Source organism: Pecten maximus, chromosome 4 (assembly GCF_902652985.1).
Source record: "Pecten maximus chromosome 4, xPecMax1.1, whole genome shotgun sequence".
NCBI lineage: Eukaryota > Metazoa > Mollusca > Bivalvia > Pectinida > Pectinidae > Pecten > Pecten maximus.
In genome coordinates, this window is record NC_047018.1 from 23,247,064 (window position 1) to 23,260,140 (window position 13,077).

The 13,077-nt window shown below is 32.6% G+C and overlaps 1 protein-coding gene across 1 annotated transcript; it reads left to right on the plus strand.

Annotated features, from left to right (window-relative positions):
* Positions 1-468: 468 nt before the first annotated feature.
* Positions 469-9,754, plus strand: LOC117326443 (receptor-type tyrosine-protein phosphatase S-like). The gene is made up of 15 exons (XM_033883191.1): positions 469-785; positions 1,096-1,183; positions 1,460-1,533; positions 1,767-1,803; positions 2,205-2,302; positions 2,668-2,799; positions 2,992-3,137; positions 3,280-3,415; positions 3,768-3,899; positions 6,192-6,285; positions 6,711-6,775; positions 7,278-7,400; positions 7,738-7,872; positions 8,196-8,345; positions 9,683-9,754. Exons 1-15 carry the CDS (start codon positions 627-629, stop codon positions 9,752-9,754), a joined length of 1,641 nt encoding a protein of 546 aa, XP_033739082.1. The 5' UTR covers positions 469-626.
* Positions 9,755-13,077: the final 3,323 nt, after the last annotated feature.

The window sequence follows — 13,077 nt, forward strand, 5'->3', positions numbered from 1 at the left end:
TAATGAGAGTGTAGCACCGCATTAGAGATGTCCCATTATCAGTGGGTAGTTTTCCTGTTTTCATTGTATTTTGAAAAAAAGGTAGAAAAAGACAAATATTGTAATAATTTCCACATTATATCATCATTATTGCATATCTTCTATCATTCAACATATCTTTGTTATGTAGTCAAAATATATGTTACGAAAATATAAAGAGGTTTTAATCTTTATATCATTCAAAGTGATTTAAAGAACTGGTGTTTCTTGGAAATCAGTATATGAAATAAATTCATCTTTTCTTTGTTTTTACATAATAATATAACATTAAAATTAAAGTTGAATATATATTCTATTCAGAAAACGCAAAATACCAAGAAGGAAAAAACCGTCGGGTAGTACTTATATGCCACCGAATAAAAACAGCAGAGGTATGTCTGCATACTCTTTTTTAATTGTTTGCTTGTATGTGTGACACTAAAGTATGCATGCAGTTTTGTCGTTTTGAATTGAATGAAAAGTAAACCAAGCCGATGCTTATTTAAAAGCATATCTACCTAATTATCTCCCACATTTTGTTTACAGCAGGTGAAAATATATATGTCAATGTCGTAACCACGGAAACAAAGAAAGAAACATTTCCCGAAATGAAAGTTACAGAGACGGATGTCGACGAGGATGAGGTTATTTATGTGAATGGCCCTAATGACACTGAAGTAAGAGGAGAAACGAAGATCTTGGTTTCTGACCTAAAGGAAGTCGTTACTATGAAACATGAAAACGATATGTACGAAGTGGAATTTAAGGTAACCATTATCGTTAACAGTATATATCACTTTTATTGTTGTCTAAATTATTACTATATTATACACATTTTATGGATTATTTTTTAGTATATGTTGTAGGATAATATTTTTGTTAATGCAAAGTTATTGTATTGGAGCTTTTGGATATTTGATAATGTTTTGACTGAATCGTAAGGTATTTAATTTAACGATGTGCGATAACGAGAGCTATCACTGAGAAGTTCACTGCCAGAAGTTTTTATCTTAACACCTACTGAAATTTGTTCCTCAAACTTTTAACATGCAATATATCTTAACTGTAATTTTTCAGAGCTTACCTCATGGCTTGAAACATCCACATAAAGCTTCAAATTTGCCACAAAACTTGCAACTGAATAGATTCAAAACTACCTTTCCATGTAAGTTTGTCTTTCTTATTGTCTTCAAACGTAAATGTATAAGTAGGGCAATTAAAATGTGTAAGTGTATAGTATTAAACAACTTTTCATTAAACCAAATATTCATTTGAGTGGGGTAGTGTAATTTGATGATATAGTACGCTCTTCCATTATGTATGATGTTCAGAAACCACGAGCTTTTAATGATAAGTATCGAAACCATATATATAGTGTTAAAGTTGATGGCATGGTTCATCGGTTGATGTGTTGTAACGCTACCTTCAACTTTATTTCCAGATGACCATTCCAGAGTTATCCTAAAGAAGGAACAAAACGACAGCACTGACTACATCAATGCCAATTTTATCGATGTGTGTAGGGGTTTATTAAACATTTAAAATTGTTATACGAGCATAATATACCGTCTTGAAAGCAATGTTTCATAATGTAATCAAATAATTTGACAGTTTTTATTCAGTCTAGTAGTGGATGACATCCTATCAATAGCTATAGACATTTAAGGACGGTCATAACGAATTTTTTTCTGATATAATGTAACATCAAATGAATGAAAATTATGTATATGTAAATTATATCCTTTTAGGGTGTCCGAAATCAGAAGGCATACATTGCCACACAAGGTGAGTAAATCGCCCGAATAAAGCGAGCAAGATTAAATAAATATTATTAATCAATCAAGTCTGCTTTGCAGTGTATCTATACAAGTATAATTACAATGTATTTAGAAATCTATATCCTTGTGATAATACTACTGACATATCGGTCATGCTGACTGTTGATATCTGTAGTAAATATCAATATAAACAACTTCTTTGTATTGACTTCCGGGAATGATATTGATTTAAGCAGTTTTCGTTTTAAGTATGTATAGTCGTTATTAATGACAATACTTCACAGACCAACACATAACAATTGTAACCAGTGGCTGGCATATGTTCCCAAAACACTATATCCGGCAAAAATATGGGTAGTTTTTATATCAACGTATGATCTATTCGTCCTCTGATACTTTATTTATTAGGCCCAAAGACGATCACATTGGAAGATTTCTGGAGGATGACATGGCAAAACAAATGTGGAAAAATAATTATGCTTGCGAACCTGGTGGAAGTTGGAAAGGTGATTTCTAGGCATTAAATCAGCATACATTTTATGAATATTCCGAGTTGAAAGTATTTTATTTTGTTGGTCGTATTTGAATATTTTTATACTGTTTCAATATAGCTTATACAGTAAAATAGCTAAGCCCTTGCCCAACGTTTTTCGTGAATATTAACAATATATGCATGATTTACGTACCGTTTGCTGGAATTGAGAGCTATAAACCAATCATATCATGTTTAAGTGGTCTTTGACTTAAGCTTTAATTGTAGCTAAATGTTTTAATTGGAATGTTTTTCAATTACGATATGTGATCTCTAAATGTTTGAAAATCGCTTTATATAAATGTGTCATTGTCATATTTAAAATGATACCATTGCCAGGTCAAGTGTACTACCTACTGGACAGGCAGTGATGGGGGACCATTGGAACTCGGTCTATTTCAAGTGACACTACAGGAGGAGACAGAATACGCCTTCTACACCATTAGAAAGCTTTCAGTAAAGAGCAAACAAGTGCGCCACATGTTTATCACTATGTTTATTACGAAATATATACGTGAGCAGCTCTGCCTTGCGTTTTGAAATGACATTGTTATAGTACTACAAACTGAGCGTAATTGCATCGATGTGACATGTACATTTACCAAAACAACATCACCATATAATATTGAATACATATGACATTAAGTAATAATACTCTTGCAGACAAACAGCAGAAGACAAGTAATACAGTACCATTTTACCAGATGGCCAGATCACGGCGTACCGGAACCTTTCGAACTTCTCCAGTTTTACAAGCGAGTGAAGAGTGGACACACCGACCTTAAAGGTCCTTTGATTGTACACTGCAGGTATTTGTTCAAATTGTTTCTACTTCCTTGATATTATTCCTTTTCCTTATTTCCCTGAAAGAGAAACAGATTCCAAGCCATCCATTTCTACTTCTCTTGATAGTGCTATGTTTTATTCAAAATATGTGATGAATATATTCAGCGCTGGCATTGGACGGACGGGTAGCTACATTGCAATGGACGCTTTGTTGCTGGAAGGAGTGAGCAGTCGAGAAATTGACGTATTTGCTTACGTTGAAAAGATGCGGAAAGACCGAATGAATATGATACAAACAGCGGTATTTATTTATACTTATCATTATATTATTCTTCATAATGCATTCAATAAACCGTTAGGTTTGGGCTTATATAAATAGCTGTCCTTTTCTTGTGTTGATACCGATATTTTTTTCCTGAAATAAAAGTCTTTGCAATTCTGCAAGCCGACTTAGATGGGCCATAAGACATGACGCTGACGAAACGCTGTAATAGTTAAGACCGTAATGTTAAACATCTACGATAAGTAGAGCAACGTTAAGCAGTTTTAGTTCGTGAACGTGTCCGTGATCGTAGTTTCGAGAGAGAGAGAGAGAGAGAGAGAGAAAAAAAAGATCACGGATGGCTTTTTGCAGTTCTTACATATTATTTCAGAAACAGTATGAAATGCTTCATTTCATTGTACTGGAGGGATTAAACGTGGTAACGACAAGCATGTCAAAGACAGACCTTTGTAGAGTCATCACAGACATGCTCGAGGGTGGCATACCAAGGCAGCAGTATGAAGTAAGTAGTAGAACAGTGTGCCATACAGAGTTTCACTATATGAAAAAAAACTAAACAAAAACAAAAAACATGAAGATACTATTATTTACCGTAAATCCGATCATTTATGACACCATGCCATATAATATATAATTGCTATGATTTAATGCTATCCTTGAGATCAAGCTTACATAGCATGGGAGCTTTACACAAAGACCCATATTAGATGTTTTCTTTTCATTTCATCATTTCAGTACTTGAGCATGCACGTATATATCATTACGTATTGGTCAGTTCTTTGACTATAACACGAGGGAATTTCGCTTGTTGGATAATAATTTCATGTATAATTGAACAGAACAAAATTCTAAATATTTTTAAGTTAACGTAATATTTTTTTATCGTTTCTACCTGTTCTAACAGCTGGATTTCAATGTTCGCGGTCCAAGGTCCCTATCTGGACATTTTGTTTGGTTCTCGGTAACGTCATGGAATAATACATTAATAAGTGTTCAGTAAATGTATCCAGCACACCCCATTAACGTATTTCTATCGTACAAATCAACATAATGCAAGTTTTCATCATACTAAGGAGCTTGATAAATTTGCTGTATATTCTATTTATGTCCGTTCATTTATCCAAGGCCATTAGAAGTTTGCATCAACAAGGGAAGTGCCAAGTTATAACTTCTTTTATAATATTTTTTTTTTCTACACGACGTTTGGCATTTTCTCATAAGGATATCTTTACGCTCTTATCTATTTCATAAGTATTGATTTTGGGTAATTAGGACGCGGTGCGTTAGGAAGATTTATAAAGCAAGTGTTAACATTACTCGATATTTTTACAGACGATTTCCAAGGGCATAAATTATCAAGTATAATATTGTCGCACATACAAGTTTATAGATTCGCCACTGTTGTAAAACCACCGTCTCTGCCGTTGCCATGACAGCCGATCTAATGTTGGATCACGAACGCACTGACAAGTGAAAGTTGATGCATTATTTGCTGCATACCATTTGTTGTTGAACTACATTACTACCTCGTACAGATTGATGTTGTCTTATGATATCTGATTAATTTAAACATAAGAAAACTAACAAACAATTGAAAAATTAAGAATAAAGCCTTCGTGATTGGCAATGCAGGCATAACACAGGACAAGTAAACAATGTAATATCATAGGCATATAAAATTTGCAACAATGTAGAAAATGTACAATTTACATGATTAAATTTATGAACAAAGAATGCCGCGCAACATTAAATCTTAATCGAAAATTCAACATTTTCTTTCACTTTTTGTGATCCCTTTATCTTGTACAAAATGTCTTCCAGAATCAAATAGAAAAAAAAAATATAAAAATGCCTATCGTTTTATTTCAAGACTAACGCAAATGTCAAGCCAAGGGACAAAGACACTGCAAAAGCATATTGCTACTCGTGCCAAAGTTCAAATAGATAGTAACAAATTATTTGCATTTGTCATGTAAGTTTCTAAACGGTTGGGCAATTTTAGCAAAATATGAGAAAAATGTGTGTTTCAAGGCAACCTGTACGCCTAGAATGGACAACATATTCTGCGCAAAACAGCGCGTTGCTGTAATGCTAAACGTGCTTATATGATACACTATAGCTGTTGAATTTTGCTGTTTCTATGAAGGCATACACATTAGGTATATTTGGAAATTTTGTAAAAGACGGCTTTGAGTAATATCACACAATTATAGCAAATAAAGAGGCATTATATGGATCAACAATACTATGATTTTTTAATAATAACACCGCACAAAGTGAGATGGGTGATTTCAAGACGAACACCATGAGACCTTTTTCCAGAAATCTGCTTTACCTCAGACTCAGAGATTTTACTATTTTCCCTAAAATGATATGCTTGTTGTGATCAGGATTATCAATAACGTTTAGTGAGGACATTCTGATAATTGATATACTCTTATGTGGTATATCTGTGTAATTTTATTCACAACCACCGTCAGTTTCAAGATCATAGATAATAAATATATGCGCTTAAAGTGTCATATCCTGTTATAGCAATATCGCCTATGGTATCTTATATACACATTGTGATAATAATATAATGGTTGTTTTGTCAACATATTTTATCAACATGACTTACATAGGTAGTCCAGAAATATGTTTGTTTTGCGTGTTTTCCAAAATTATCAAACAGCACAACAAATTACATGTCATAGTTCTGTTAAAGTGCATCAGAGTAGTGATTTATCGATTTTTTTTAGATATCACAGTATATACTATTTAGCTTCCTCTTCAACTATGAATCAAATTGTAGGTTCTTAATGCTGAAAAACCAGAATACAAAACCACAGATTTCGAGACAGCTCTAAAGAACAAGAACAAAAACCGGAACCAAGCTATCCTGGCAGGTATATACACTTTTAGATATATCTCGATAAATCCAGGTTATGTTTTTAACACACAATTGATTGTTTTTGAAATACCCGATGCCGTAACACGCAACCTTACAACGACAGCGTCTGAATTGTGGTCATCGCCCACGTAATGAAATATCAAGATAATATAAAATGTCACACAATAATACATTTTGGACTTTACTGGACGTGCTATTGTCCAACTTAACTATAAACTTAATAGCGCCATCTAAAAGTTACATTTGAAAGAGTTAAACGATAAAATCGAAAGCGAGAGGGCAATAAATCGTTAGTTTGATTAAGAAGTATACGCTTGTCTCGACGATATCCAGACTGTGTTATTGCTGATGTATTTTTCATGTAATTCAAGCAATTTTGGAAACTGCTAGCATGAACAAATATGTATCGTTACTTTACAGTCGAAAAGTACAAGACCCGCCTTATGTCTACTACATCCGGGTACATCAATGCTGTCAACATACCGGTAAGATTGTCTTTAAACAAAAATTAACTTTGAAGACGTTACCACATTGTTACAATTTCGACACACGATAAAAGAATGAAATAATTTACAGCTATCAAAACATTACGGGTCTTTTGCTTCTGAAATGTGGATTAATTAGAATAGGAGAAATGTTATAATTTGTATATAGGTCGGGGATACTGAAAAACTAAAATATAACAGCTGTAAATGCAGTATGAAATAATCATATGAGTAATTATCGCATAAAATCGACATTTTTAACCTTCAGATAAACAATGGAAGTGGCATTATCAAACATCGTGTTACATAGTTAAGCAAAAGGTTGTTGTCGGGGCGCAGTGTAACAGGTTCAGACGTTAATGGCTCGGTGGTGTTGGACGCTTGACACGAGTCAAAATCATATATCTGAATTGCTTCTATATTATGGGATAACTATTGAACATAGTATAATTATTTTGGACCGTATACGGGCGGAGTATACAAAATCGTTGCTGTTATGCAGGCATACAGAACTCCGTACGGCTACATCCTTACCCAGCATCCCATGGACAACACTACTACTGACTTCCTGTCTCTGATCGCCCAGGAAAGATCGGATACGGTTGTGTCCATTGGTACCTTACAGGTACGAACAAGTATTATTAAGGATTTGGTTTCAATCATTTTTTCTAGTACGATTTTATTATTGTGTATACTATTACAGAATGACAATGATAATGCTGTATTAATTTTATTATTAAATTCCGATTCAGACACAAAGAAAGAATTGATATTTTTTGTTCTCTTTGGCTTTGTGTTTAAGGATCGATATAATAAATGTTATTCTTGCTCTATAAGTGTTTTATTTCTGTTGGATAATAAACAATCGAAGATTATTCTTAGACGAATTGCACTTTAATGTAGACAAATTATTCATAACGAATGTTTGTTTCCTGATGTTTTATGCGTTTCATTTCTTTCAGAACAAGCCAAGTTGGCCTACAACGAAAGGAGCTCGAACCAAATTTGGCAACTTTCTTGTTACAACAGTACAATGTGATTACCATTCTGTAGGATCTGAGCGTGTCGAGGAGAAGCAGCTAGCAATAGAAAACAAAGTAAGCACGTGTAATGTATTTTCGATACCCGAGAACATGTAACCGATTGTAATCTTTACAAACAGCTACAACATGAGATGTGTTCATTATTCCTCATCTTTATGCTACCATAAACTACTAGAGGGCGAAAAACATAGTAGTTTAAGTGCCTTTTGTACAATCCTTTCACATAAAATGTGACTGCACATGCATTTTCAAACTTGTCGATATAAGCACATGCGATATCCAGATGATCAAGTTTACCATGATCTAATTTTTATTTCTGAAACACACAATCACAAGAGTATTCATTTGATTTGATGTTCAATATCTCATCTAAACAGGAAACAGGGACGGACACACAGATAACACTTTTCGAAACTCCTTCCTGGGGGATGTCATTGCCAGAGTCTAGCTTTATGCTGGAGTTGATACAGGTTATTCAGTGTAGGCGGGGGATGGATGCTGCTTCCGTTATCATCACCTGTAGGCGAGTAATTAATAAAAAATCTGATATAACAAATATACATTTTACCGTATCTAAATACATATCAGTGAGGTGTTTTATTTATATGTAATTTCAGTAAGGTGTGTTAACATAATTTCAGTGATATGTTATATTTATACGTAATTTCAGTGATGCATTTTATTTATACGTTATCTACGTGATGTGTTATATGTACATGTAATTTTAGTGAGGAGTTGTATTGCAATTTCTGCTAGGACACTATTTATTTATATCTGGATTAAATTCGATGATGCTGTCATTATTGTTTGTTACAATTATTCAATGTATTGACATGTAACTTTATTAATTTTGGTTGTTTATATATGTAGTTTCAATAATGTGCTATGCTTTAATAATTTCAGTAACCAAGTCTTTGTATGATTTCAGTAAGGGAACCTTTTGAAACAAATTCAATATGTTGTTCTATCACTTAGTTGACTTTGGTTTGTAAATGTATAAAAAAAAAACGTCTATATATAATTAGAGTGATGGTACAGATTTGTCTTGACTACAGTTATTTTACCTCTGTGATGTGTTTTCGTTAGTGATGTCGACATGCTTTTTTAATATAAATACATTGATGATATTATATAAGCGATGGCTTAAAGTTTGCTATATTGTCGGCTGCGTTGTAACATCTATATATATAATTTCAGTGACGGGGCAACAGAGAGTGGTCTTGTATGTACCATGTGTAATGTGATGGAACGTTTAGAAATTGATGGTGATGTAGACATCATGGCGGCGGTCAGACAGCTACAGATCCGGAGACCACAATGTATTCCCAACAAGGTATTAAATTCAAAACATTTTCAGGTCCGCCTTTTTTATCAAGACTACAGAAGTTCGAATAAATTGTGGATATAAACAGCCATACAAAACGCCAACCGTCTTAGTGGACAAAGTATCGCATTTCGTATTAGGATATAGACAGTTCATACAAGTTTTCCATAGTCTCCATCTACCTGAACTTGTCAAAACCTTGTTTTTCCTAGCCAACAACTAATACAGATATCATGGCATTGATAACGAACTCTCTATTAATTTATGAATAACGGCAACATGAAAACGCCGTGGATTTGAATTTGTTATCAGGAAATAAACATAATATAAATATGCCGTTTATTATATACTTGAGTAATAAGTAGTTATCAGTGTTCATTTAAATACTGAATGAAAATATCTCTTCCCAATGCAGCGTTTACATTAATGCTGTACAAGCTAGATTTCTTTTGTGTGGTTTTTTATCCGTACAGTCTCCATTATTTTATGTATCTATTGTTCCAATACCTGTTTCAAATTTTGGTTTTATTTGTTTTGCAGGACCAGTACGTGTTTTGCTACAAATTAGTAAAAGACTATCTAGAAGCGAACACAGTCTATGCAAATGTGTAAGGATTTTGTCAGATTTCCATATTATATTGACAATTGTATTGTATTTGTATGAGTGCGGTATATTCATGCCATGTGTTTCGATACACTGAAAAAGTTCCCCATTTCCTATCCAGTTGGATGCTCAAACAATTGTAACGGTATATATATATATTAATATAAATATATATTTATAATGCATAGTTACAGAAAGACAGTCAAACAGTTAATCAATAGTTTTTTTTTAATTGATGATGCAGTCAAACATTCTAAACATTTTTAATTGATATTGCAATCAAACATCTTATACATAGGTTTTTTTAATTGATACTGCAGTAACTCCATAGATAAGTATTTATCGTGAGAGTGCATAGTGTAAATATGATAGTGGTACATGATGTATCTTACTCTTCATCAGACATATGCAATGACGACATATTGATCCATTTTCTAAAAATGCAATAATTAAAAACAAGATGTATGTACATATGTAATACAACCCCGGTTATTGATAGAAAAAAATGATATATTACCACTTTGCCGTATCATTGATTTATATCTATATATGATAATAGTATGTTCATTAAGTATGTATTAAATTAATACAGGGAAGACGTTGATAGATATACATACAGTTGCATAATACATAGTTATCAGTTTCATAGTTATAGTAGGTATATATACTATTAGTTGTATAAGTTGTGATTTCTTTTTAGCAATCGGCTAGATTTACTCACGCTTTTGTTTATTTTATATATTAAAAACACAATCAAACCTGAAAACGGATAGTGTAATTTTAAAATGTAGTAATATATCCATGTTAAATGCACATAAAAATATTAAATGCGCCTTTCGCTTCAGGTAGTGGGGCGTATTATACTATGTTAATACAATATTTCATATTTCATTCATGCCTGTAGCCGAATGATTTATCAACTGGAACAATATATATTTTCGAAGAATTGTCGGAGTACAAATAATTTAAGTTGGTAGTCTCATGCGACTGTTGGATCGCGATTGCTTATATTGTCATGCTTATATTGTCATGCTTATATTGTCATGCTTATATTGTCATGCTTAACTGTCATGACACTATGAACGAATGTGTTCTTCAGACGGTTGTTTCAATAGCTCTAAAAGAAAATCAAGATGTTAACCATTAAGAACCAGATCCTTAAGACATAGTGGATCATACTCACTTTAATGCAGACAAAAATAAGGAGAAAACCTGTGTAGCTAAAAACTTCGCAGCCCATATACTGCTGCCTCTTAACACGTACAAGAGTAGTATAATTGATGATTTAAAAAACTGACTAAACATGAAACAAAATCACTCTCCATATCTCTCGATGCACAATACTGGACATTTTCCATCTTTCTAACACTTTTCAAGCTAGTAAGATGCCCGACCAATGAATAACGTTATTGAACAATATAAATTGTACTTTTGCATAATATATATTAATACTACAATGTATTGTTAGTTTTGTATTTCTTCGGGATGAAATTAGTTCAGAAAAAAGGCTGATTTGTCATGTAGAGAAACGTTTTTAAAAAATGAGGAATTTGAGTGTCGACCTAGAAAAAACACTAGGTTCATTTTCTTTGAAACCTTGACATCGGATGCACAACATTATTTCACAGTACAAGTATCAAGGAAATTAAATGATGGGCAAAATTGGGGTAAGAATGAGACTACCACCTTAATTACTACGCTTTATTTGTTAATTTTAATTGTTACTTAACTATGAACCTTACTAGAGAAGTTAACGACTATCTGATTAAGCGCTTCCTTCTAACATTTATCGTTTTCTACTTCAACACAAACATGTTGATGGAGCTACTAAGTCTTAAGTTATGATTAATGTTGTTACCCTGCAAATATTTTGCGGTAAACATTTGTTTCATATTGGTGCAGATATATGAGGACTTTGGATTTTTTCATGCTTTTTTCTACTAACCATATCATCTCTATAATACATTATACCATATTGATGAAGTGCTTCAATCAAATCTAATTTTGTCAATATAGATGACTATTTACATTACTAAGTACACATCAAGTGATTATTGTGTTATTTTCTGTGTTTGTCTTTTGTTTGAACTACATGTCTTACGCTATAAGTGAACCTAAACCTTTCCGTTTGTTTTACACATTTGTAAATTATAGCAGTCTTTGTTATTGTATTTATTGCAATGTACATAATTATCGCATACGAATTTCAGCGTAGGGTTTACACCAAGCCTAAAACTGTGTTATACATTGCATCTCAAAATATATAACGAATCATCTATAGCTGTTTTCCTCTGGAATGTTGTGGTTGTTTATTCATTCATGCATTCCCAATGAAATAAATTTTAATTTTGTATTGATGTGTATTTATACGTAGTTGATAAATCTATGCTTTGACGAATTATGTTACTGAAGAAGTAGTTGAGTTAAAATTAGACATTAAATGATCGACCGTGGAATGTAGAACATAAAAGAGGAACTAAAATAGAAATTAGATAGCCATTGATCACGTTGTATCCTCGTTATTTAAAATTACCGTAAATAACGTATCTTTAGCTGTCACTTCTTTCTCGATCAGATGTGGTCTTACAGGAAGCTTAAATGGTAAAGAAAGAATGAGAAGTAGCATACTATGTCAATGTTTTATTGGTATCTCAAATTAATTTTGTGATATATCTTAGTCATAAAAATGATATTACAAATTATTACATATAGATATCACAAAAAATCAGTGACAGTTTGTATAAAAGATATGAGCGTCATTTTATTATAGTGACATTATCTAGTCACCAAACTTGTTTCGCTTAAGTAGAATGGTGTGCTTAAAGAGACAATCTTGTATTTGTAGCCACGCTGTTTGGGTTGTTGTATCAATTAAGGTAATATAAGGTTTTCTATCACGCTTGTGACAAGTGGTAACATAAGTGTGTCAAGTTACAACTGTCAGTGATATTAATCAATAATTTACAAGAGACAATGATTATAGTATTGTGATTGACATGATATTGATCATCTTTGTATCTTTGTACGTTTACATATAATCTTTGCACGCTTTTTACACTTCACAATAAAATAGTTTTATATTTTTTGTTATTATCTTTTTCAATTACATTCTTTGTCTTACCTATTATAATGAGAACTTACTTTAATTTTTGACATACATGTACCTGAAGGTCTAGGAGTACCACTTGACTTCCAGTAAAGAATTCAACATAACCCTAAAAAAACTATTTGGTCACTAAATATAACAACAAACAAGGTAATATAATATAGTTATCTTATTGTCTTATCACCAGGAAGTACTTTTGCAGCTGATAGGAATATAGTATCTTAA

What these genes read in the sequence shown, in the direction of transcription:
- LOC117326443 (XM_033883191.1), top strand. Translation starts at nt 627, where the DNA reads ATGAAAGTTACAGAGACGGATGTCGACGAGGATGAGGTTATTTATGTG. An exon ending in TACCAAGGCAGCAGTATGAA is followed by an intron (nt 3,900 to 6,191) that starts GTAAGTAGTAGA and finishes ATCAAATTGTAG; the next exon opens with GTTCTTAATGCTGAAAAACC. An exon ending in TGTCCATTGGTACCTTACAG is followed by an intron (nt 7,401 to 7,737) that starts GTACGAACAAGT and finishes CATTTCTTTCAG; the next exon opens with AACAAGCCAAGTTGGCCTAC.